The 27,938-nt window shown below is 37.1% G+C and overlaps 1 protein-coding gene across 1 annotated transcript; it reads left to right on the top strand.

Moving 5' to 3' along the window:
• The first annotated feature begins 9,306 nt into the window (after window positions 1–9,306).
• On the top strand, window positions 9,307–27,586 carry LOC139129590 (uncharacterized). The gene is made up of 12 exons (XM_070695235.1): window positions 9,307–9,378; window positions 14,729–14,943; window positions 15,812–17,092; window positions 17,576–17,671; window positions 18,019–18,393; window positions 18,968–19,095; window positions 19,284–19,320; window positions 19,946–20,218; window positions 22,108–22,818; window positions 23,670–23,810; window positions 24,968–25,026; window positions 26,322–27,586. The coding sequence occupies exons 2-9, from the start codon at window positions 14,787–14,789 to the stop codon at window positions 22,449–22,451; spliced, it is 2,691 nt and encodes an 896-aa protein (XP_070551336.1). The 5' UTR covers window positions 9,307–9,378; window positions 14,729–14,786; the 3' UTR covers window positions 22,452–22,818; window positions 23,670–23,810; window positions 24,968–25,026; window positions 26,322–27,586.
• Window positions 27,587–27,938: the final 352 nt, after the last annotated feature.

Below are 27,938 nucleotides of genomic sequence, written 5' to 3'. Positions count from 1 at the left end.
CCGAGGCCGTGGAGGTACTTCTGGAGAGCCGGTAGATCTTCGCATGTTTTGATTTTCTTGAATAATTGGTCCTTTACTTTTTCGACAACCTTCGGCGTTGCGTTTTCAACCGTCACATCGATTTGAAGACTCCCTGTGAATAAAAAGTAAAAAGTCATGTCATTTTAAATGAAATGATCTCACACATACCGTCATCGTGCCTATTTCGGTATACTTTACGTGTACAACCAACGACATATTGGTGTAAAAACAGAATTGATGATCAAATGGTCGATATATTTTTAAAAGATTGCTTCAGTCAAAATTTCATTTAGTTTAACAGCGATGACCGCCGCGAAGCAATGTATAACATGTTATGCTTTCTTAAATCCCCAAGTACAATACTATGGGAAGGCCCAAATTTCGTAAGCTAAGGCCCAACCTTCATTATCATAGACCTGCTATAACTTTTAATATATCTAATTTATCCAAATTAAGCTAACTTTTAAAAACATTTTAAATGCTCTACAAACAACATTGAACTGACTTTGCCATATTTAACAATTTATGAGAGTAAAGTACAGGATTCCCCATTAAATCTCTGTTCCTACCATTTTGTGTCAGACACAACTTATAGATATCTGCCTTCGTGACCGCCGACCTCTTTGACCTGTCATGTTCCTCGGTATTTTCACCGTTCCAATTACCTTGAAAAATAAGAAATAATAGCGTAATTGTTTCTAAGATGCTTCAAAGCAGCCTTGTCATTTTAAACACGTTTCAGAGTAGTATAGACATCGAATAAGTTACGTTCACATTGTCGCTCGCAGAAGAAATGTCAATTTTCTACCGTCGCACCCAAGATAACATCAAAGTCTTATAATCATTTGAATATTTTCATATTGAGATAGAAGTATGAATTTTAACTTGAACTCGCTTAATAGCTCGCTTTATTTGTTTTCTATGAAGTAACTTCGAAACATGAACGCTGATTTCTCGTGCATGTGCTTGGACCGTTCATTAAATTGACGAAATACCAACGTTTTCTTTCTGCCTGATAATCATGCTCCAACCTTATGATCAATATGATGTATTGATCATGTACATATTTAATTAATTGTACTCGTACGACTTCTTTTCAGCTGAGTTATAAACACTCTTTCCCATACCTCGTCTTTCTATACACTTCGGTCTGCTTATCTCTGTTTCCTTCTGTAGTATAGCTGACACCATTTTGCGGGATTTCGCTATTGTTCCGGACATCACGCTCTTCTTCAAATCATGCTTCAGTTTTTGAGCATTCATCACAAAGTTGTCGTACACAGTGGGGTCTTTCAGTACGTCAATAATTTTCCTTTGCCATTTCTCAGTAGCTTTCAACGCGTTAACGTGAACGCCAAGTTCGTTGACTATCACAATGTTGTAGTGGTGTTTCATGTCTCGTTTAATAAACTCTGAAAATCCAGAATGTTCGGTGCTTAACGTCGGGACTCCCGCTGCACTTGCTAAGAAACTAATGATGCCGAAGGGATCTCTCCATGGAGCAAATAAAAGAAGATGGCATTGTCTAAAATCCTTACTAATTTTAAACAAGATATTCTCGGAGTATGGGTATGGATGTATGGAAACATAGTCTGATCCTATGATCTCCCTCAAAGCTTCCTTACATGCTTGGCCGACTTCGTCAGACAGTCCTCTGATTTTCAGTTTTATCCTTCTGTCCCCAGAAAAATAATTTGCAACTTTGCCAACAGCTACTGCTACATGATGTAGATTATTGGAACAATTTAAGGCTGTTGTTGACGAAAAGTCGAACATTAGAATTTCTATAGGACCTTCTTTAATATCCGGCAGAGTTGTCATAGTTTTTGACAAAAGGCCATCAAACTCTGGAAAAAACTCAATGTGCATCGGTTTCTTGTCGAGGTCACGAAACTTATTTTCAAAGTGTAAATATATCGCTGGTCCTAAAGACATGACTACTGACGCGATGTTTGCATGTTTAAGTATGTCATATTCATGGTCCTCGACGTCGCTTGGTTTCATATCTGTGTCCTCCGGTATGTAGGTGACAAGGAGTACGAAACTGGCATTCTTGAACAGGCTATCCTGGATACTTCTGGCAGCGTCAGCCGCCCCCTCACTATTAGCATAACCGATGACTACAGTAATGTTTGTGTACTTACGTAGATCAGGAAAAGAATAATTGTGCAAGACAAGCTGTTCCACATTTGGCAGAACGCTAGGAATAGGCAATTGTTCCGATTTAATCAACCTGACGCCGAGATTCTCTGCATCCTCAATCTCCTGTTCAGATGGGTCGAATACAGTAATGTACACGTTATGCCCCTGGCTGACTAACAGTTTTGATAAGTCTTTCTGTATAGTTGTCAGTGAGAAATCCCTGGATCTCGGCCACCACTCCGTACCAACAATTAGTATGCCTGTTCCTGCATAGAAATGGCGACAGAAAATCATTGTTTTCCATATTAATGAAAAACAAATTGCAATACTTTTCACAGAGGGTGACGATGCAAAAGTAAACATGTTTTTATTTTACATATAATTACAAATCTTAAAACAAGTTCACAAGAAACATAATCAGAAAAAATGGCGTTCCAGTGTTTCTTTGGGGTACGTCTTTCAGAAATGTATCGTATTCTTCAACTTTATGTAGTTTATATAGCATAACACGTGTTCGCCTAGGGCACAGATGTTCGTACTCACAAACTTTTCCAATTCTTTTCAGATCTACCTCTAGTGGGACTCATTTTGAGTCCTTTTTAAGAAAAGCTCTCACTGTCTTAGGATTTTTTAAAATAGATAATCTTATTTTCCTTTCAGAGTGAACGCTGGGATGGTGGCGATTTTAAATGTCAAATATCGTCAAATTTTTGGTAATTTATTGCTTGGTGACCCCCGAGTTTTCTTCTTGATTTTGAAAGAAAATGGTTGAAAGAGTCATGGAGGAAAGTTTAAGCAAAAGTTTGTATTTCACTTTTAAGGCGCATACTGCCTTAATCACCTCCTTGTCGACCACATAGCAAGACAAAAACCATCGGGTGGTTTTCAAGATTGCTACTGCCAGTACCATAGATCGCTTGAAGTTGAAACTGTTTTGTTTTTGCTTTTGCATTATATTTCAAATAGACATGAAAGCCCGGAAGATTAAAAAAATTCTAGAAACATTTTCTAAATAGAAATGACAAACTTTGTTTCTCAGCTGATGATATGTTCTCATATTCATGACATCTTCCATTTTCAGCTTCTTCAGGGATAAATGTTTCATATCTTGACTGCTTGACTCCTGCCATTGCACATCTGAATTGATGGACGATGATGGCGCCCAAAGTTAAGAAGCACAGTAATAAAACCTTCATCCTTTGGCTAACGTATTTGTACGCCTCCTTGTGTGATTTATACCAACCATCAACGACAAGCTGTGGTGATTGACAGATGGTATAGTATTAAGTAATTTTATGTCTAGCGACAGTAGCAATATGAAACTGCAAAATTATTTTCAGTCGATGATGTTATAGATTATCGGATGAAGCCGCATTGCTTTTAACAATGAATCAAAACCATAACAACCTATCGTGAGTAATATAATGGCGATGTGGTTGCCATTAAGTTGCCATTACGTGTTAAGTGTTAAGTTTGCTCTCTGACGACCATGACCATTTCGTCTGTTATCCTTCTTCATATTCGAATTCACCTCACCTTGTCATTAAAAGGACTGCCAGTTGCCCTTTTGAAAGATGGTATCCTGTTAATACCATCTGTTTTCCCCTTTTCTTTGCACGGATGTCCGCAGGGAGGATTTGTGATAAACTTCATTAAATGAATATACACTGAATTAGAGAACGCATGTGTCTAAATTATGTGAGAGTTTATAGGCATCGTCCAGTGCATATAGATTATCTGAGTATTTATCTGACATAAGCCAGTGTCTCTTAGCTTAAATATTTCCTGAAACTTGATCTGGCGTTAGCCAGTGTCTAATTTCCCCCCCCCCCCCGATAATTATATTACATTAGCCAGTGTTTAACATTATTATTAGAGTTATTTGCTGTGACTGAAGATGATCTGAGAAATATCTGGCTTTGTCAGTGTTCTTACAGCTCACGAGAACTATGATGATGACTTTTCACCACATTTTGTTGTATCAGTAATGTACATCAGACACTTTATTTTGGTTGTATAAAATGTTCTCAACCTGCTTCCAAGTAAAAAACTGCATACTTAACCGGTATCTCAGTAAATAATATTTATACTTAAAGTTTTGAACTGCTAGTTTAAAATGAATGCCTAGATTAAGATGACACTGTTCTCTTCGAATATTTGTATATTCATCCACATTTAGGCCATGGTACAATCACGTGCCTGCCACTTTGAATGTACAATGGCGTGCTTGTTTTGCATAATCATAACCCGTATCGTCTCCTTGGTACTATTTTTTATTTTCGCTTTCGGTTTACAATTCGAAAAGCTAGTCTCAAAATTGATATCGAAAGCAAACAACGAAATTAGTATATCATGCTGTTTTCAAGTGTAGCGTTTACCAAAATTTCGCCAAAAAACGAATCCCTTCATCTCAAACTATTTCAAAATGTCACTTGGCCGTCATTAGCCACATGGACCCTTAGTTCTAACTGGGTTCTCACTACATATTTACTATGATTCATGACATAGGTTTACGTTCCAATGACAAAAGCAATAAAGCCTCGTATCACCAATGCATAATGAGTACTAGATATCTACACAAAAAAGTGACTCAAAATATTTCAAAGTGTTTCGGCAGATAAAGAAACCAAATAGTATTTATATTTATTATTATTTATTATTATTTATTAATAGTATTTATTATTTATTATTATTTTTTTGTTTATTATGCATTTGTGAGGATCGAGATTGCCCTATCCTCTCTAATAGATGTAAATTTTCTGAACCGATCATGAACTGGAGTGTATTTTAAACAGAACGGCATTCAAAAGCTAGTATCTGCAAAAGCTAAATAGTATTCATTCACAAGCACCTTGAATTTTTGGTTGTGGGTACGGGTAGAGCTCAGAGATTTGATTCTAATACGAGACTTTGTGACGCAGTTGCCCTGCGTTGATCATAGGCGTGTAATTTGACAGATGACTGCTACAACACAATGATGTGTCAGTTTGTGGCGGAGGGGTAGTGTGGAGACCGGATGGTTAGATTATGTAGATCACGTCATTATAATAGCAATACTGTATTGTTCAACAACACACTCAGAGAGCGCGGTAAGGCAAAAATTACAAAGTTCCAAGTTAATTCACAATGTTCTGTGTGCTACTGTTTGGGAGAAGGTAAACTATATATTTCACAAAAAAATAGTTTGTCTTTCAGAACAAAGGTATGAATCGACTTTTGTTTTTCACTCAATGTCACGAAAACTAGAGTCACAAATTTAAGGAAGAAAAGAGAATGTCACGATGAGTGCTGTATTTTGGACACTGCATGACAAAGTGAATGTGTAAAGGAACGCTCACCTAGTATTCGTAGATGTCTATCGGATCGAATTCGAACATACGGAACAAAATACCATATCACAGATCGAGATTTGTCCTTAGCTCATCGATTCATTGCAGTAGTGCGCTCAGTGATCTCGCTACCAGTACTACGTAAGTCACACAAAAGCACTACTCCCAAACGAGCTTACAACAATTACAACAACTGAGCTATTATCACACCAGTGGACCGCGATCGTTAGATTTGAGGGAGGGGTTGTCAGGACGAAGGAATGCAATTTTTGTTAGTCCTGTGAACTTTGATATATTTTGATAAGCAGAGCATGCATTTTATATTTCCTTCCGAACGTTACACTTTTTTCCAGTTGGGAATATTTTAACAAAAGCAGCAAAGATGATATTGATAATTTTTGATGGCAGGGTCTACCCCGAACACTTCAGGCAATACAATCGCCCATTTCATGTATAGGTGGTCATAACGACCGTATACCTTTACGTGCTGGGTAAGGACACAAACAATTATACAAATATGCTGGGGTGTTTGCCTTTGTGTGAACCAAGCAATGTTGACACAGCACTGTCCGATCGCACAGCAGCCGTCAATGGCTGCAGACAAATTTCATAATAAAAGACCACTGTTCTAATAAAAGGTTAGGGCACTATCTCAGCGGAAGGTCACAGTACGGAAAGCGTAGCTTACGTCAGCACACATCCGACCGTCCCGCGAAACTACTCCGAACGCGTCACTATTGAAATATCACAGTGATCCCAGACAGAATGACAGACAGGTAAACGCGTAAAAAATAATAAACAGACAAACAACATACAGGCAAAAGAAAAAAATATCAAGAAAAAGACAAAAAAATCAAAAACCCAACAAACTAACGAACGAACAAACAACAGACAAACAAACACACACAAACAATCAAACAAACAAACTAACAAGCATGTCTTTACCTGCCTGTCATTTAGCTTGAAGCTGCTGTCGTATAGTGATCGATACTGTTGCAAAATATAAAAGCTGCGATTGACTCAGAAACGTCCTTCAAATGTCCATGCAAGCTGTAGTTTGCAATTTCATGTCATGAACTACTCTAAAGACTTCATATCATAAAATGAAGCATAAAAGCAGTATTAAAATCGGTCAATGTTTTTAGCATCAACTTCTCTAAATGAGGCTCAACATTAAAATCACAGGTGCTCGCAGTGTTGCTTGGATAGTTGATCGAAGGCCTGGGATAGAAGTGTGGGACCGAAGGCCGAACCTCGGTAGTATTGTGAAGAATATTATTTATACCATCGAAGTTCGGCCTTCGACCCCACACTTCTATCCCCGACCTTCGATCAACTATCCGAGCAACGCTGCAAGCACCTGTGATTAAAATAGACAAGTACACATTAAAGTACAAATAACTAAGGTACCAGGCCTAGGACCAGGTAGAAGCAAAGAAAATAAAGTGTTGTGCTAAAAAAAATTCGGCACACAGTCCATGTAGCCGACAATGAGATGCAAATAATATGCGGTTAAGGTCTCCTCGACTAACTTTTAGCTGGTTGCTCACTTTCTACTATTTTTATAGTATTTTATACAAAGGCACAGACTTATTCTACCTGCAACTTAAAACTGATAGTGATTTTGTAGCTCATTCTTTACTATTCTTCATAGTTCATAGTTTTTGGTAGCCGGTAACAGACACTTCGTGTTCGTATCGGCTACACGGACGATCTGCCAAAAAAATTCACCCAATGTCCACGTATGAAGTTCTGGTGAGAACTTAATGGCGAGGGGACAGGTGCGTGGAGGGACTGTGGTGAGGGGATAGTCTGACTGCCGCAACGTTGTACAACCAGACACCATTATATATGTAAGCTTATGTCTGCAATATAAAATCATGTTCTTTGTATATTTCAAATTTTTATTCATCACATCCAAATATCAGTATGAATTTACAATGAAAAATAACGCCAAAGAGGTTAAAGATACCTTTTTCATTGACATTCCCCCATATTTCATTGTCATTAAATTGATATGATGTGTTGTGCATCTAAATAGCTAGACATCAAAAAATAGTACATGTACAACCAATACAGTGACGACCTGAACATATGAAAGTCCAGTCTTCTCTAACATTTAACTTACATTTGTCAACACTTTTTTGCACTTTGCCGGTAAAAACTGGGTAAGACAGGTTTTTGTAGACTTGCCACGGCAATTGTTGATGAGACAGGAAATACGTATGCTTGTGTTCAGACCATAGTATACCGACTTCAGAGAATGAAAATGTGTGGAGAATAGTTCCTATGTACCGGAACACGTTTGTACACTGAAACACAGGCTTTTGGTATGATCGACATTTCTGAAAACTAGGGGACCACCACCCTGTTCTGTGTGAATGGGAACATGACCCTTCCTTTGCAGTTCTCCAATTTCAGATGACCCCCCCCCCCCCTGCCCGTAAACTCAGGGCTAATCCCGGCCATGATAACTGGATGCTCCCTTACAGAGCTAAGCTGAGATTATGATGGCAAAAGAGCTTAACTGTGAAGGCTTCCAGTATTGAAGGAATTATTATAATGTTGCTCTCTCTGCCTGTGAATTTCTGTCTGTGTGTATAGCAATTATCCAAGGTGAAGTTTCTGTGGACTTTAAATAAATACACGATACAGAAATAGTTAATTGGAATAAATTAAGAAAGGGAGAACAGAAGGGCATCTCGCTGGCGTCGATTGTTGCATTATTGCGAGCTATATGCTTTTTCAATTTGAATTTACGAAATAAACAATTTAGATTTCATAAAAAATCGAAACAACTTTGCTCCTGTGTTTACACACTGCAGCTTATCTCCAACTAGGTCACATTAGTACCGATAATCGTTGGAAAGAAAGGTTAATATAGTCCAAAAATATTTTCAGGAGTATAATCCTATATATATATATATATATATATATATATATATATATATATATATATATATATATATATATATATATATATATGATATATATATGGAAAGTTTTTGTTTAATTTAACAAAAACGATTGGAGAAGGTGTCCCTCTATACAATGTTCTGTCATATAAGCTTACACGCCATCCTGTAGTTTACTTTGCATACAAACAAAACGTTGGTGATCGTCAACTGTACAGTCGGACTGTCTCAAGGTTCATACAAATTATACTTTGCCTTCTGCACAATTTGCCATCGGCACATAATTTGACTGTTTTTATTGCCGTGCAGTAAACATATTTCTTTCATCTTTCGTAATAGGTGATCGGGCATTTGATAATGTCATAAAGGAATACCCTATATAGCAAAAATTGATGACATTACCTTTGCTTCTTTCGTAAAAATATTCCCCACTCAATTTTTCTAAGATTGCACAAATAACCGTAAATTCTTATTCTGAGTGATCCAACACCCAAGATACAATATTCGTCTCATGTCTACTTGTGGAAGTGATTTTAATGTGAATTACTAGTCAGTCAATGCTGAAATGTACACAGGGTCCAATGTAACCAGTACAGCTACCTCAATCGAATGTCATGGACCACATGGAGGTAGTAGCAAGACCGTTACTGCCTACACGAATCAACTAAAAGAACGCATCCTCCGAGCTGTGATTAAGATAATATCGCTTATTTTGAATTCGCATTTTCGAATCCCATTACATAACATGCTCGCCTATGGCCGGCAATTTGTTTTTAGTCCTTGTTATGCGATTTATTGATTAATAAATAATGAATACGTGTAGATAAGTTTGGAGACTGCAGCTCCGTCAATAGACCGGACGTCACGTGGTTGTCTTGTGCACACACAAAATCATTATTGTTGACAACGTTGACGAAAGAGAACGAATTGGACATAACACCCATCAAGTCTTAGAGGATAATCCGATCTAAGTAAGTTTTGTTTCATATATCAGGAAATATATTCGTACAATATACTTTAGGTAAGTCGAGGACTGCTGTGTTTAGGCCTAGTTTTAAAAAGTAGGCCATAGGGAGTGTTGATTATGTTTAAATGTAAGGTGTACAGGCAGCTGTCTAAATTATGATCGCGAGCAAAATAGTACAGGGCGGACGAACTGACGTATATCTGATCCTTTAGTCGCTTCCCATAGAATAGTGTCATTATGGTGCTTTGCATAATGTATTTATCGGTGAGTTTTACACTGGAAATTTTCATCTCTAAGCTAGAGATCGGCGCGCTGCAGCAGTGTCACGAAATCTCGTCGTGGAGTAGTAAGTCGTGAACAGCTTGGTCAAAACATGTTTACCTCGTTTTACGACTGACTGTGGTTTGGTTCGCTCACAGCTTTCGTTCGCCTTTCTGTCTACTCTCAGACAACCCCCTCAAGTGCTTTATCTGTGATTTGAAACACACGTTAATTCGGGATCGGTTAACAACGTTAGTCGCGATTAGACATGACACAAGAGAGCTCGATGGGCTTCAAGGTGACTACACTGTGTCAGTTCACTACAGCGTGTACGAGGAGACATGAAATTCGTCTGTATGAAGGACGTACGTGTAGCATAATATGTTAACACTTTATGTAAAGGAAAGTTATTGGTCAGGGTTTTTCCGTGTAGAACGCAAGAAAGTAAGTTTGTCACTTAAAAGTTTATAAAAATTCTAAAATTCCAGTGTATAAATATCCCTATTCAGAACCCACTTACCTTGCTTTCCGGTAGTAAGCGCCTCAAATGTGAAAGACTTAAATTTTTACTCAAACTTTCTTCAATGAAACCTTCAACCATTCTCTTACCAAATCAAAAAGTAAAGTCAGGGGGTAATCGTGCAATGTTTGGTACTAGAGACATTTGAAATTCAAAATGGCCACCATCCCTGTTTTAACTCTATGGGAAAAATATAATGTTAGATTTTAGAAAAACTAAGGCGGCGAAAATTTTCTTACCCATATAGAGCTTTAAAATGAGCCCCAAAATAAGTAGATTAGAAAAGAATTGTAAACATTTTAAAGCCCCAATATTCGTCCCCTACGGCGTATTCCCGCTCAATTAATCAACTAAGGACTTTGAAATGTTTAAAGTCACTTCATTGTAGATGCATAATATGCTGAATCTCCGACCACACAGCTGTATAATGAGCCATAAAAATATAAGGTTTTTAGTCTGTTTATTTTTTAAATTTCAGCTACAGTCTCTTGTCTGTCTTCTTCTCAAAGTTCATTGATGAGATATAAAGTTTTCGGCTTTTCAACTGAGCCTATACATATGTAGACTGCATTGTTCTTGTTTAGAACTGCATTGTGGTACGAAAAAGAATTAAAACGTCAAGGATACAATGCGTTTTACACGTATAGATGCCGTGTTAACAAGCTTATAAGCAAGTGTTTCAACGCGCTTTTGGAGTAGAACAAAACCAATAGTTTCGGTACACCGCTTGCTTTTGTTAGAGTAACTCGATGCTTTGTCAATAATTTACCAGAAGATATCATAGACCTGGTCCTTGTCTTTTAAAGACTAAATATAATTTGACAATGCCATGCTGTTTCCATTTTTTGTTACGGAACGATTGCATGTGAAGCATGTCTTGAAGGTGTTATCAGTGATGCCGATGTAAACCTTCTCCTTGCTGACTCCCGTCGATACCTTGGCCTTGTAAACGACACCTTTGACTTGACAGTCACCTTTCAACGGGAATGTAGATTTGTCCCGGCAATTAAAGCTAGTCGATCTTTATGCTGGCTTCCGGTCATTACCCACTGATTATGCAATTTGATTATACTAGCCATATATATATATATATATATATATATATATATATATATATATATATATATATATATATATATATATATATATATATATATATATATATAATTATACTTGTCGGTATGTTACAGGATTACTGTCTTACTAAGAAGATGGTAGATGGTTTTGGATATGTTATCAAGGCATGGTCGAACCACGTGTATTTATTAATTCTGCTATAACTTTGAACTAACAAACATGAAACGTCATTGTACGTAAATCTTGAAAATATTCAATGTTACCTATTTTTTCATAATCTGAATAAACTTCAGAAAGGGTTTCTCTACGGACCTTCACACCAAAGTTCAAGACTGTAAGTGTTTCTGAATAAAGATGTCTTCACCAAAAAGTGACAAAAATATCATTATGCTTTGAACATAAACGCATGAGAACGTCTTTACTTGACCTGCAACCGCATTTCAAAAATAATTGGAACAACGTCTTAGAAAATATCATTTTTCATCACAGGCAGAAAATGAAAGAAGCTAGCCCGCTAAAATTACGAAATTTAAGATAATATTGTGAAATTAATAAATCTCCCAACACGTGGATTCCACAATAGGTAACTACAAATCAGAGCAAATGATTATTCGATTTTTACACTTCTAGAGTCAAGAATCTTTATCATTCACATTTCCAATCACAATTGCATAGTTTCGGACTTGCATGTTTATAGCTAGTATCGATGGTCATCTGTCAACTCACATTGCATCTCAATAATATATATCAAATCGATGCATCTTGGTGTTTGAGTAGTAACAGTGAACGCGCAGCCCTTACTTGATTTGACACTATCAATATATCGAACCGACTGCCAAGGAATAAAGACGATTTTTATGGATTATTCATTCCTGATACTTGGTTGAAGCGAAAATATATAAGGTATTGAGTTGGTACGCCATAGCTAATTGATAATCAGCTCAAACCCATAGTACACTGTTAAGAGACCTTCGCTCTGCTAGTGTAGAGCACGTTGGTCTCAACAGGAATGGGTAAAGCATTTGATTGGCACGGTGTCATACCAAGATTAAGGGACAAAACACTGCTCATGTCATGAAAGCAGGGCATTCCAAGGTTTTGTCACGTAAGCCACACTTTAAGAATTTCAACTGGTTTTTTTTCAAATTTTCGTGAGTTAGATAACATTGTTTCGAACGCAATTGACGCCACTACACACACCTCGATCATAAAATTTAAACTATAAATTAGCATTTACGTAGGCCATAACTGATAGGATGTGAAATTTATGAAAGAGTGCAGTACGATCAGAATGCCGATAAGTACTATAAGCAATGCAACGAGATGCCTGGATACTGATAAAGAATTCATGGGAATTCTATTATGGAATGTTTTTAAGAGACCGATATCATTAGTAAACCATGATTCAAGTTTGTAAGATCGTCCAAGATTGAAGTGTAACAATGTTTGCGATTATCTTACTTCTATATTCACATTTTTGAAGTGCCCAGTTTCAGACTACGCAACTTTACGAACACCTATCTCATAATCAGAGGTCGTATAAAATCAATCATACTCTCTTAGTACCAGAGCAGTGCCGATTCAACGTCCTTAAAGGGAATCGTAAAAGCATCAACATTATACTCTGTGAGGAGCGATCACACACTGGAGTGAGCTGTGTTTTTATGTATTATAGTGACTCGTATAATGACAATGGTCTTTCTTTCACGTTAGTTAGGTAATTTACCGGTTTACATACGCGGAAACGTTAATGGTTACCCGGATTCTCCACCAAATTTCCACTCGTAAATTTTACCACAGCTGTGATGACGACTAAACTGTTATACGATATGTATTGCATGTATTTTAATGACGCGAATTTCTTGAAAGTAAATCTATTTCAAGGCACTTCTTCATTTCTGCTTTTCTGCTCTAATATTACATTGGTACTTAGTGCAAAATTGTGTGACACGGTGACGAGATTCTGGTGATAACTACGTGCATTTAGCTTTCGTAAAGGAAGTTAACCTTCATGGAATGGTTACTGCTTAAAATTTATTGTCACTCAATTGCTCTCTGCCCAAACCTTAAACAGAAAAGGCAATAAAAGCAGACTTACATTATCTTTACGATTCTTTGGTCATCGATCTTTGCAGAGCGTAGCCTAGGAATTCATAATTACTTTATGAGGTATATAAAATCTTTATTTGGAGCATACTCAAAAGCCTGTCCCATGCAAACACTGTGTGATTTTCTAGTCTTTGGCAACAATTGCATCGTTACTGCCTCTGTCATAGTTTTAGATTCATCAAGGAACACCAGATTTCAAATGTCTTACTTCTTTCTTGAGTTTGTGATGTTATTTGATTTGAAATGTTGTAAATTTGGTATTGTATAAGGCATTATCATGCACCTGCGTTTGCAACCTATGGAGTTTCGTCGTACAGTAAATTTTGGTATCAGACGCGGAGTCCAATAACTTTAGGTGTTATTGGACGCTACTTGATCTTTGACCTCATAACACCTTTGCCATAACGTAGGTAAAAAAGATAAGATTTTACATTTTTTTACAAAAAAATATTCTTCAAAACATTCAGTACATAACGCAGCGAATAATGGTCAGTCCAAATCAGTGAATTTATGCTGCTGACCTACAATCTCTACCCCATGCACTGCGCTGCGCGGGTTGAAATTTCGTTCTGTGAACGTGTTCCCAGTCTACTCGCGATCACTCTGTGCAGTGTGCGACCGGTTATTCACAAAATACCGTGATTTATATATATGTTCTCGTATATCGTTCGCTTTGGTATTCTTCTCGACGCTACGCGTCAATACCTCCGCTGCAAGATGTGATAGGACAAAAATCACGGTATTTTGTGAATAACCTTATAATACTATCAAGATATCGCATGAGATAATTTTTGTGGTATTTACAACTTCTTTTCACGACGGTGTCGGCCCAGTGGACAGCACATGTAATGAAATTCCTTCATAAACAGCTTACAATATTTATATATCATGTTTGTTATTCATGCAACGTATATAATCAATAATCCGAGCTGCACCACGTAAATGAGCGATATTTCTCCTTTGCAAGAGAAGAAATTTTCAATGGATTTACACGTTTTATCCTCGGTAATGCATTTAAAATGCCTACGAAATTTTGCGTGAAACATCCTCTTATCACTGATTAACAAGTTGTATTCATTTTCCTATCACGATCGCATGTGTTCTACAATCCCGGAATACAGCTATTATTCACTTTCTCAGTGTGTCTCAGTATTTTTCTAAGTATTCATACTATCGCCGATCGTTTTTCCCTCTTGTTTCGCGTGAGCTTCCACTTCACACTGATGTAAACAGCCGAATATAACGGCCCTTTCAGCTACATTCCCCACAACACCACTGGTACGGGGAGTGTGTGGTTGTCCTCTGTGGCGATGAGAAGTTATCCCTAAAGCTGCTTCCAATCATACTGAGATTTTCTGAGCACATTGTTGTCTATATATCATCATAGGTCACCCTTTGCAATTGGAAAACATCACAAGATACGGTAAACAGAAACAAACTCAAGGATGAGGGCTGTATTACTTTTTCTTCTAACTTTGACTGGACTTACATATCGCCCAGTGAGAAGCGCCAGAGCCGAGTTACCAAGATACGAAAGAAGTATTCTCGAAGAGACTGAGAACAGCAGATGTCCAGAGAACGCATATTCTGCTGAAAAAACAAGTTTGTAATTTTAATTTCGTAAATGTTTCTGAAATTTTTTTAACTTTCGTGTTATTTTCGCGTTTTTTTTCTCCAAACCAATCTAAATAAATAAGTTTGACTGGGAAGTAAGCTAGATGGTTAGGCGCATATTACGTCGAACACGATATCAACAATCTATTCACTATTTATATGGTGACATATATTAACTTTTACACAAGGTCTGTGACACCTCAGTACTATACCGTGTAGAACTCCCGGTGACATCAGGGAGTTCAAATACCTATAACGTTGCAGCAGAAATGGTTGTCTTACACGAGTATACATTCGCTCATGAAAATATGTAAGTTATACTCAATAAACAGAACTGGAGCTAAGAATATCACCACTGCAAATGTATGTATGTATGTATGTATGTATGTATGTATGTATGTATGTATGTATGTATGTATGTATGTATGTGTGTGTGTGTGTGTGTGTGTATGTATGTATGTATGTATGTATGTATGTATGTATGTATGTATGTATGTATGTATGTATGTATGTATGTATGTATGTATGTATGTATGTATGTATCTATCTATCTTTCTATATCTCTATCTGTTTCTTTGACATTGTATTTAGCCGTATAGAAACTATTTTTTTTGTTCTCGCCGGAAATAATGCAACGCGAAGCCAGCCATTCAGTCAAATGAATGTCAACCAAAGGCATGTAGTAGTATTGAAAAAGTAGTCCGACAGTCGACTTTTAAAGTTTGCAACTATACGTGCAACGGGACTGACAAAATTAGAGACTCAATTCATGTCTGATTTTAAGAAGTATTTCGTTCTTTATTGACATGGACAACAACAACAACAACAATGTTTTCCTTTTGCTATTTCCATGCAGGAACAGGCATACTAATTGTTGGTACCGAGTGGTGGCCGAGATCAAAGGATTTTTCACTGGCCACTGTACAGAGAGACTTGTCAAGACTATTGCTAAATCAGGGGTATGATGTGTATGTTACTGTGTTTGACCCGTCTGAACAGGAGATGGAAGATGCAAAGAATCATGGTGTCCGACTGATAACGTCCGAACAACTGCCTACATCCAGAGTTCTTCCAAATGTGGAGCGGCTTCTCTTGCATAAAGCAGTTTTTCCTGAGCTACACAAGTACATAAATATCACTGTAGTAATAGGTTATGCTAATATTGAGGGGGCGGCTGACGCTGCCAGGAGTATTAAAGATTGCCTGTTCCGGGATGCGAGTTTCGTACTACTCGTCACTTACATACCGGAGGACACAGATATGAAACCAAGCGACGTCGAGGACCACGAATATGACATACTTGAACATGCAAACATCGCGTCAGTAGTCATGTCGTTAGGGCCAGCAATATATTTACACTTTGAAAATAAGTTTCGTGACCTCTTTAAGAAACCGACACATCTTGAGTTTTTCCCAGGATTTGATGACATATTGTTAAAAACTATGACAACTCCCCCGGATATTCAAGAAGGACCCATAGAAATTTTAATGTTCGACTTTTCGTCAACAACAGCCTTAAATTGTTCCAATAATTTACAGCATGTGGCATTAGCTGTTGGCAAAGTTGCAGACTATTTTTCTGGTGACAGAAAGATAAAACTGAAAATCAGAGGACTGTCTGATGAAGTCGGCCAAGCGTGTAAGGAAAGTTTGAGGGAGATCATACGATCAGATTATGTTTCGATACATCCATACCCATATTCCGAGAATATCTTGTTTAAAGTAAGAAAGGATTTTAGACAATGCCATCTTCTTTTATTTGCTCCATGGAGAGATCCTTTTGGCATCATTAGTTTCTTAGCAAGTACGGCGGGAGTCCCGACGCTAAGCACCGAACATTCTGGATTTTCAGAGTTTATTAAACGAGACATGAAACACCACTACAACATTGTGGTAGTCAACGAACTTGGCATTCACGTTAACACGTTGAAAGCTACTGAGAAGTGGGAAAGGAAAATTATTGACGTACTGAAAGACCCCACTGTGTATGAAAACTTTTTGGTGAATGCTCAAAAACTAAAGCATGATTTGAAAAAGAGCATCATATCCGGAACAATAGCGAAATCCCGCAAAATGGTGTCAGCTATACTACAGAATGAAACAGGGATAGGCAGACCGAAGTGTATAGAAAGACGAGGTATGGGAAAGAGTGTTTATAACTCAGCTGAAAAGAAGTCGTACGAGTACAATTAATTAAATATGTACATGATCAATACGTCATATTGATAATGGGATATAAGCATGGATATTAGGTAGAAAGAAAAAGTTTATATATTTTTTGACAATTTGATGAACGGTCAACACATATGTACGAGAAATCACCGTTTCTGGTTCGAAGTTACTTCGTAGGAACCAAATAAACTGTTCAGAGAGCTCGAGCTAAAATTTACACTTCTTGCTCAAATATTTAAATGATTATAGGACTTTGATATTATCTATGGTGCGACAGTATGACACTGAAACTTGTTATACTGCCGACAATGTGTTGATATTGAACGTAACTGGTAACGAAACTCGAGGTCTATAGTACACTCAGTCTTAAACGTATTTAAAATGGTAAGGATGCCTAGAAGCATAATAGAAACAATGAATGATACTTTTTTATTTCTTATTTTTTAAGGTAAGTGGAAGGTTGAAAAGACTGAAGGATATGACAAGTCGGGGAGATCGATGGTCGAAAAGGCTGATATCTATGGATTATGTCTGACACAAAATGGTAAGAACAAAGATTTAATAAAAAATCACGTATACTTTTCTCCAGAAAATGTTACAATAATCAAGGTTGAGCCTTACCTTACGAAATTTATATCCTCTAATTATGTAGTACTTTGGGATTTAATACAACATAACTTGCTGTACATTGCTATACGCGGTAGTCATCGCTGTAAAACTCATTGACATTTTGACTAGCGCAATCTTTTAAAAATTCATTGCTCAAATGACAACCGATTCTGTTTTTATACTAATATGTCGATAGTTGTACACGTAAAGTATACAGAAATAGGCACGATGATGGTATGTGCGAGATCACTTCATTTAAATGACATAACTTTTTACTCACAGGAAGTCTTCAAATCGATGTGACGGTTGAAAACGCAACGCCGAAGGTTGTCGAAAAAGTAAAGGACCAACTATTCAGGAAAATCAAAACATGCGAAGATCTACCGGCTCTCCAGAAGTACCTCCACGGCCTTGGAATCAAATGTCTGTACACACTAGTCAACAGTCTATCCATTTTTGTGTTGTGTCCGCATGTCCAATCACTAGACACTCTGTGGGCATATTACAAAAATAACTCACTGGAACGTCTAGTCAAGGCAGATATTATGAACACAGAAGCATATGAGAAACTGGATGAAAGGGGTATCATGTTTGGTGTATCAATAGAAAGATGGCGATACCGCAGATGTAGACTGGAATTACTCTATTTAAATCAAGGTATTTATGGACAATATTTCTGTATACCTCTATGATATATTGTGTTTGGCATAAAGATTTATTTAGTCCTATATACAAACACAATGATATAAATAGAAAAATAACTTAAACGATATCACATAAGTATAATAGCAAAACAACTATTGTGTGTGTGATAATGCTAATATGAAAAACACCTTTTTATATATTTCTTAAACTTTGATGGATACAAGACTTGTCAGTTATTTCATTCATGTTTGTTCTGTTTATATAATATAGTTTGCTCCTAAAATCAACCCAAAATGTTCGATGTTCAACCCGCCAATACAGCTTGTATAATGTGTCCTGTTAAATGTCATCTCTGACTAAAGAGTGTTTGAATGTTCGTACAAGACTTCTTTTGTCAACACATGCATATTGTAGAAAGTGCACGTTGTTTGCATAGCTGAGACTTTTATTACAACTTACTTTCGACCGAGACGAAGAAAAAATGCATCGTAGATTAATGCCGGTGTTTCTTCAGAGTAATGTGAACATTAATATATTTGTTCAGATTTGTTTTAATGACAATTTCCCTATGAATTAACAGATCCAGATCCGGACAGAAAGCATGCTGAGGTAACCTTGACCGATAAGAATATCATTACATTGGTCATTATCATGTTGTTTGAATGGACACTGGTGGTTATGATCAATAGTTTTCAGACGGGCAGAAGTGGAGCCGTAAGTTCACTTGTTCTAATCGACACGTTTGTTTAAAACTCACAAAAACTGAACCTTTTCAACATTTTATATCTTTCACGGTTAGCATATTAAAATCAATCTTAATGATTTTCCTATTAGCAATAATGCAAATTAAATATTACTCGTGCACGTAGACTTTATCATTTCGCCTTTTTTGTTTTCCCCAGATCACAGAGCTGGATAACACAGGGGTGCGTGCTAGAGGTAATAGCATAAAATGAATTCAGAACAATTTTGAAATGATAACTTGCAGTAATTGATCGTTTTAATACTCAATTCGGTTACTGTGCACTCGGTTTTATAAGCATGTAAAAATTAGCATGTGACCTTAAACATGTAACATTTATAGCGGGTACTTTAAACCACGGTCACACCACAAGACCGTGGTTGAAGACCTCAAACAAAAGTGGGATCAAACCCGACTTGTACATGGTCAGTGGATAACTATATACTTATGGTATATCTTCGTGCTCGGTTACAACTTCTTTTGAAGAGTTTAATGTGATATTTTGACTGTCTTAAGAAGTTCCGGAGAAAGCTGTCTATGGTTACAAATTATGTAACAGCTATATCAACCATTTCATAATGTAGAAGAGAAGTTACAACGCAAATTGAGAGATGGACTTTTGGACAATGGGACAGATATTCAGATTCAGATGTTTGTGTGTTAACGGGTATGATTTTTGTTTATACGGTCTATCTATGTTTACTTAACAAACTATGCAACAAGTTCTATTTCTAGTAACCAAAAGAAGACTTTTTGTTATGATTTTGGTATCCTTTTTCCTTCTTGAAGGACAGATAGTGATTTTACTTTTCTTTCTTTCAGTGTCATTTCCATCATTGGAATGTCTGCTACTCCTTGGTGTTGATCCCAAACTGGAAGTCACAGCGTCTGTCAAGGAATTCCTCCGACATATATTGCATGCCAATTCTGTGACGGTTTCTCGAGGAAAAAATATCAACATCTTATACCTGATGGTGAACTTGACCAGCAAGACTCAAAATGTCATTTTGTTCAGACTGGAAACCTTAGCTTTCCTGGGATTAAGAAAATATGTGTTTGTCAACCCAGAAATATTGACAGGGGTTAGTGCTACAGGTAAATATATAAAACGAGAGAGAGAGAGAGAGAGAGAGAGAGAGAGAGAGAGAGAGAGAGAGAATAATTACAGCAAAGGACGGTAAAACTTAATTTCCGATGACTTTGCGCCAGATGTTGTTGTATCAGTGGTATACATCAGACACTGTTTGTAAATATTCTCAACTAGTTTCAAAAGTGGGCAAATACTCATAGGTAAAGTACAATAACGTAATAGCAGGGTGGACGTAGCTTAGACACAATTGCAGATTTCAGACAGAAAATTGTGTATATAAATGTAGGGCAACTGATGTTTGAAATTCAACAAGTGTGCTAATATTCATTAATAATATCTTGCCTTCAATACGTATCACTCTGAAGTGACTTATATGGCGCATCTATGTATGGATAAATGATTACGCTAGTATTCCTTATTGTCCACATAAGTACACTTGAGTGTACCCATGGTAGCCACGATGGGGTCAGTTCTCGAGGTGTGACATTCCAATTTCATATTCTGACAAAATAAGAAGCTTTTATACTTCCAAAATGCCACAATAAGCTGCACAAAATATATTGTCTTTTGTATGTCTTAAATTATATATGACCACAACAACAAAAAACAAGTTGCTTTGAAATCTGACAGTATAGGATTTTCCAAAGTCATGTATACGTACTTGACTAGGATTTTTGTAGTTCTTCCAGAGTCAAGGCCATATGTCATCAGCAATCTCGTTATGCTATCCACGTACATAGCAGTTGGTTTTGTACTTGAACATCAATGATAAGACTACTAAAACTGATGTTATGGTGTGTTACTTTTACCTGCGAGTACTTGCTGATTCTTAAAGAGGCATTCCCATTTTGTAACATTTTTTAAAACACATTTTTTAATGCCAACGGTCGATATTTGACTTTGGCGACCGCGCGCGGATCGCGAGATATCGATAAAAACATGTCATTTCCCGAGCGTATTTTTCACATCCCGAAGTTTTACGATCGTTCTAATTTTGACTCGAAATCCCCCGAAGGTTTGTTGTTGTGCTGATTGACGATATTCTAGGGAGTCTACAATAAGTTCGAACGACGCAATTAATTTACTTCCCACTGCAAAGACTTTATATACAGCATTATGCCTTTACCTCAGGTAAGTTTTTAAAAACTTCTCCTTAGTTTTTGTCGTTTTCATTATTCTAAATCGGTTGTATTATATTTTAACCAATATCACATAAACATCAGTTTTTACATGTCAAATATAAGCCGCCTCCGATGACTACATTTTGTCGTCTGCCACACAGTACGCCGCGCGCGTGGTATGCGCGCGTGGCATGCGTCTATACATATCACGCGGCGGCCGCTATGTATCAACCGCACGTAACTGTGCTAGTCACCTTTGCCAATTCTGGTGGAATCAGCAAAAATTGTTTTCCGTTTATACGCCAAGTCAGTAAGACTCAGCTTTCTCCCACAGGCCATGACCGATCACCGACGCCAGTGGTACTGTGGCGTACACCAGCGTCAGCGTAGACTCGTACTCCATAGCTTAGTTGACAATGGCCCCAGTGCCGAACGTTCGATGTTCGGAAGCTGAATTTAGGTGGGCCACCGGAATTCAAACTTTTACTTTTTTGAAGACATGTTTTTATCGATATCTCGCGATCCGCGCGCAGTCGCCTCGTCAAATATCGACCGTTGGCATTAAAAAAATGTGCTTTAAAAATGTTACCAAATGTGAGTGCCACTTTAAAACAAGTTGTGAACGTTCATAACCAAAGTGTCTGACATGTCTGATATATATCACTAATACAAAAACATCTGGTACACAGTCCTCGTCAAATTTCCTTCTATAATGTTATATAGTGAATATTAATGTCTTGTGCCCACACGTATTTCCCGTTGATTTTTTTCAGTATTGGAGGAGGAACTTAGCAGAGGCAATTACATTCCTGTGGAATCACTCAGTACAAAAACATTCAATTTAAAAACGAAAAGCTTGCTTCCCTTCAAGCTTATCTCGAGACAATCCACCAATTTTTATATAAATTATTCGTTCGATTTAGCTCTTAGTGTACATCAAACACTGCGAAAGCAATTAAAACATGGTCACACAGAAATCATTAGTCTCCGTGAAAGTCTTCGCGATTCGGAACGCAAAAGGGTCGTTGCAGAAAGTCAGCTAAAAGAAAAGGTCGAAAAGATTGATAGTGCTGAGAAAAACATCGAATGTAAATCTCTTAAAATAAAAAAATGCTAGATACACAGGAGGAAAAGGATTCCCAGATAAGTAAGTTGATGGGAAAGACATCTAAGTACGAACAAGAAGAGAATGTTCTTTTAGGCCAACTGGAGGAATCAAAACATAGCAAACAAATGCACTCGAAAGAGCTTGACGACGTCGAAAAACAAAAGAAAGCATTGGATGTCAAAATCAAAACTTTACAAACGACAAACAGCGAAAGGGAAGCACAGGTCAAAGAGTTACGAGTTAAGTTGGAAAAAGTTCAACGTGAAAGGGAGACTGGCTTCTATGAATTCATCGCTGATATGTTACAAGAACAACATAGCAAACAATTACTGCTAAATGTGGAAGAACAACTGAAAAACCTGGTGCAGAATGACAGGCAAGTTTTCTTCCTTTTCGTGATTGCTGATGATTTTGTAAACCGAAGTAGCCGATTTCAGTGTGTATCATAACTATACGTTTTTCAGTCATCGGAAGTGCATCTCGTCAAACCCTGATTGCAGGTTTGCATTCGAAAGCCTAAGATATCTTTCCACGACATTTAAAGTGAATTTCAGTGACATAGCAACGCATGATTAGATGCTCAAGGGATTCTCAATTGATCCATTAAAATTCTTCGGTAATTTATTTTCCTGATAAACAACACAGAGAATATCCTTGACTTCCAAGTTTTCACAGAATACATGATTTTAACTGGTTTGAATGTATAGTATGCTGATGAAAGGTCAACAAATGAAGATGATTTATTTTATGTGTTTTAATATATCATAATTCCTTAAAAATTGCAAGAAAACGATACCTAGATATCCATAGTAACATTTTAGGTTTTAGTGTATAGAGTACCTAATAAACTTACCTCAAAGTATTTCCAATCATGTTGACATGGCACAAAGTCTGTCTTTTATTTTGACAAGAGATAGAATCTGATTGAATCGATTTGATCTAATTGATTTTATAGGATATTTGTATCTGTATAGATAAGCTATTAGGCGGTGAACGTGGTAGTAGATTCTTGACAATAACAGCAAGTCATCTGGGTATGTAACTTTAAGTTGCCAGCCTTGATCACCTCTGATCCCAGCTAACCAAAAGTCTAAGATTGTTTCCTACGGTCAAACAAGAAGGGAATTATATATATATCTCCTGCCCCGCCAAAGGATTACTAGCCATACGATTATTTTTTTACTCTAGAAACATTAACCTCGTACCACATGTCTTTGGATTTTACAGTCTGACGTTTTTGAAGATTCCGATATCGTCCGCTGTTCATCGAGAGATTATCGAGAACATTTCAATTCTGTATGGACTTGAACACAAGATACCGCCGTCAGGTGACGCTATTGTTGTTCAAAAAACGCCATGGACCAAAAGGTAAGTCGTTTGATATCATTATGCATCTAGTACCACCAATAATACATTTTTGTCGGTAGCTCAGGTGGTTTTCTGACCGATTTGCTGATTTGACTTCGATTACTTGTCACCGCGGTAGTCTGGCGTTAGGAGCCGTCATTATTTTCGGCCTGGGGGTCAGAGGAACGTGGGGGGTCACTCAAAAAATTGAAAACATCAAGGGGGTGCTCAAAATGTGGAGAGGAAGAAGGGGTAACTAAATAAATTGAAACTGCTACACCTCTCAAATTGCACCATTGCACAACATAAATTTCTCAAAATTTTCGATGCGAGAGGAAGGACACCCCCTTTCGTGTTCTTTCCCTTGGAGTGTTCTAACAGTTTTACAGGTAAAACACAAATTGAAAATACATCACAGATGTACCAGACTGCACCATTGCTCACATCAATTTCTCAAAATTTTCACAGGATCTAGATCAAAACTGAGCTGTTGTGAATTCAAGCTTTATTGTCACAGAAACATATATTTTAATTGATCTCAGATCAATAACCATTTTACATTTAAACATGCCATATTCGGGCTTTTCATTAGCAGCGGGCAGCTGCAGAAATGACAAATGAAGGTCACAGATTTTCCATTCCTCCATATTCATTTGTCTTCAATCTCTAGCTAACTCAGTTAACTGTTTTTCGCAAAATGTATTGTCATTGTTTGTTGTTGAATATTTTGACTCAATGTAATATCAGTGTTTAATTTCATTTTCCGATGAAATTCCTCCGACCCCCAGGCCGTAAATAATGACGGCTCCCTTAGAGACTTAAAACTACAGAACACTACTAGCACAGCTATCGAGCAACATCAATGACTGCAATCGAAGTAGATCGACTTTGATTGGTCTGTTTCTTGAGGAATATTTTGTCCATTGTTCAACTTGATATAAAATACATAATGAGACTCCTAATGTATTGCGTAGCTATGAGAACTTATTGCCAGTCTTGTACTCTCATATAACGTATTATGCTGTAAACTGTGTTAGTATAATTATCGTACGCGTATTTCAGATTCACATAAAAAGAAACCTTAGCAAATACAATATTGCAAATAAGTAAAAAAGGAAAGTAAATATGCTATAAATAGATGGTAACTTACATTTTACTTTCTCTATCTTCCAAACAAGTCAACCACCGTTGGTTTCTGGAACTACATATTGGAAACATACGAAGCCTTCACGAACAGGTTCGTACCTATACGTGGCAATTGCAGTCGTATTTCAGAAGTATATTTATTCAACGACACGTTCTTTAATACAATAAAATGTAGTACTTATATGCAAGTTCTGCAAAATATGGCCTCGTAGCCCACTTGTTCGAAACATGCATCGTAGCGACATCATGTAGTGCACCATCATTTTCATATGTAAAACCATAGACCCTGGAGCGTCTCGCTCCATGGTCTATGGTAAACGTTAAGTGGAGTTATACGATGAATGTTGTGTGCTATTTTTCCATTCCTATTTACCCTGTGACTTATATATGAATATATTGAAAAAAAGTTAAGTATATTTACATTGATTTGTAAAAAAAAAGGGTAAATAAATCATTATTATTATTATAATTATTATTATTATAAATACCCAGACTACAGTGACCAACTCATTATGCCGCTGCACAAGATACGCCCCCGAAACATTGTTAAAACTGATTAAGCATATTTTGAATAATGGCATCATAATTAGTTGAACTAATTGCGATGATTCCATTCCAGTGTGTCGTACACTTACTTATGGTCAAATGTATAAACATCTATCTGTCTGTCTTGCTCAGAATATATAAACTAGTCTCCAGACACTGAATTCGCTTGTGCGTCACGTTTTAAAATGGAAAATAGGAAGGAATATTTTGACGAAGAAATACGGTGTAAGGTCAATTTTAATGCATCAGAAATAAACCTATTTCATCTGATCCAACTCCTGTAATAACAGGAAATTTCCTTATATGGATATCACACCCTGAAACAAAGTTTGCATAGTTGGCGGTGACATTTTATCCAAAAATCTACTCAAGAAATGTCCAACTTATCGTGATCCCTTGTTTCATACCGCCTAAACAGCCTTGCCTGTAGGATTGTGTTCACAACTGAACAGTAGGCTAAACTTAGCCTAGAATTCGTTTGTTAACAATATGTTGCATATCCTACATGATGCATTATGTCGGCAGACCCAAAACTTTGTATTTCAGCATACAACGAACGTGTCATTTTACGTATGAAAATAACGAAAACGTTATCGAAAGTTACAGTTTATGTCCCTCAGAAAAGTTAATGAGTTGCGTCTTTGCTTAATCTAATTAAACATCACTAAGATCCTATGCCAGAATCATGTGCCTTATAGCCTGTACAGAGTTATATATATGCTTGTTTCATGGGGTACATAAAATTTGAATCACAAGCATATACACTACTCATTGTGATTGGCTGACCAGATGTTCCGATTTCAAATCACTCATTTTGCCACCCTTGTGTTTTCCTTGCAGGCAATGGATGGTGGGCGCAAGAATTGGGTACCAAAGAAGCTGGTTCAGATCCTCTGCATTTTGATTGTCCAAATGATGTATTGTGGGACGGATGTCAGCTTCTGATCAGTGACACAAACAACCATCGCATTCACATTCTGAATAGCAACAATACGGTCACCGGTTTTCTAAGATTTGATGAACATTTTCGAAATCCATTCCGGCCACGAAGTATAACGATTTCCCCCGATGGTCACCTCTTTATCTATGATCTCGGTAACAACCAAATAATTTGTTGTGACCAAAATAAAAGCATCACTAATCATTTCGCATTAAGCTCAGCTGTTGACATAAGAAGCTTTGCTTTCTTAGGAGGATTTATTTATGGTATTGACAAAAACAGTGATAGTTTGCTCAAGTATGATGCCAAAAATGGAAAACTTGTCAGAAAAGTGAAAGATCCATTGCTTGAACCCTATGGTATAGCTGCAGCGAAAACGAACCAACTGTTCGTATCAGATATCAAAAATCATGTAATTTGTGTTTTTGACACAGACTTGAATTTCCTCAAATCATATTGCACTAAAGATACACGTGACGGTGAGTTAAACATGCCACTTGGCATTGACTTTGATCACTACGGGAACATTTACGTATGTGATCGGGAAAATCATCGGATTGTTAAACTGGAACAGGACGGGAAATTTATTTGTAACTTATTTGAAGGGGATGTGTACGGCCCACGTTGGATAGCAGTCAATGATGATATTTCTGCAATTGCCGTAACACACAGTGACTGGGTAGATGGCCATGGTTGGAAATTTATCCATAAAGTCAGTGTGTACTATTTGTCGACGTAGCTGTGCATAAACGAGAAGTAGCCACGAGTTTTGCCAAATGTCAAGTAAAGCTGAGTGCTACATTATTGCAGATAAAAAGCACAAGTGTAATCACAGCCCAGCTGTGTTTCAGCCTACAGCAGAAGAATATCTCAGAATATCTCAGTAAAAAAGTCTAAAATGTACCCTTACATTTGGGTTTTTCATAGTGCATGAACATTGTACATGCCATGTACAAGTGACCAAAATTCTTGCTCTTGCTGGCATGTTCACAGACTTTTTCAACACCATTTCATATTATTATTGTCACTAGAACTCCTGTAGAAATATAAAAAGTTTATTCTTTGCAAAGTCCAATACTTTTGATGTGTTTTCCAAGAATCGTCTAACGATTCCATCCAACCACATGTATAAAATAAATTTTTAGTCATTGTTTACTCTCCTGGGAAGTGAGCTTCATAACGTGGCTGTTTACAAGTTAATACTCATGTACTATAAAGTAAAACTTTAGAAAGACTCGCTTACAAAACTCCTGTTAGTCTACATTGTACAATGTTCGGGTTTGAACGAGCAGCTATCTTTATGTATTATACGTCCAAAGGGATCGAGCCAGTTCAACGTACGACAAGATAATTTAGGAGTTCTTACTTGAATTGTCAATGTAAGTATTTACAAAGATATCAGACGATATCATTTCTGCGAAAAGTAAGCTACAGATAAGCATTTTTGTGGAATTATGCCTTTCACCGTACCAAATGTCATACAGATTGATCCCTACCATGTGGAAAAATCTATCTGT

The sequence above is a fragment of the Ptychodera flava genome, chromosome 3 (assembly GCF_041260155.1).
Source record: "Ptychodera flava strain L36383 chromosome 3, AS_Pfla_20210202, whole genome shotgun sequence".
NCBI classification, from domain to species: Eukaryota; Metazoa; Hemichordata; class Enteropneusta; family Ptychoderidae; genus Ptychodera; species Ptychodera flava.
Note: the sequence above shows the minus strand (reverse complement) of the source record. Positions and strands in the feature narration are given on the sequence as shown.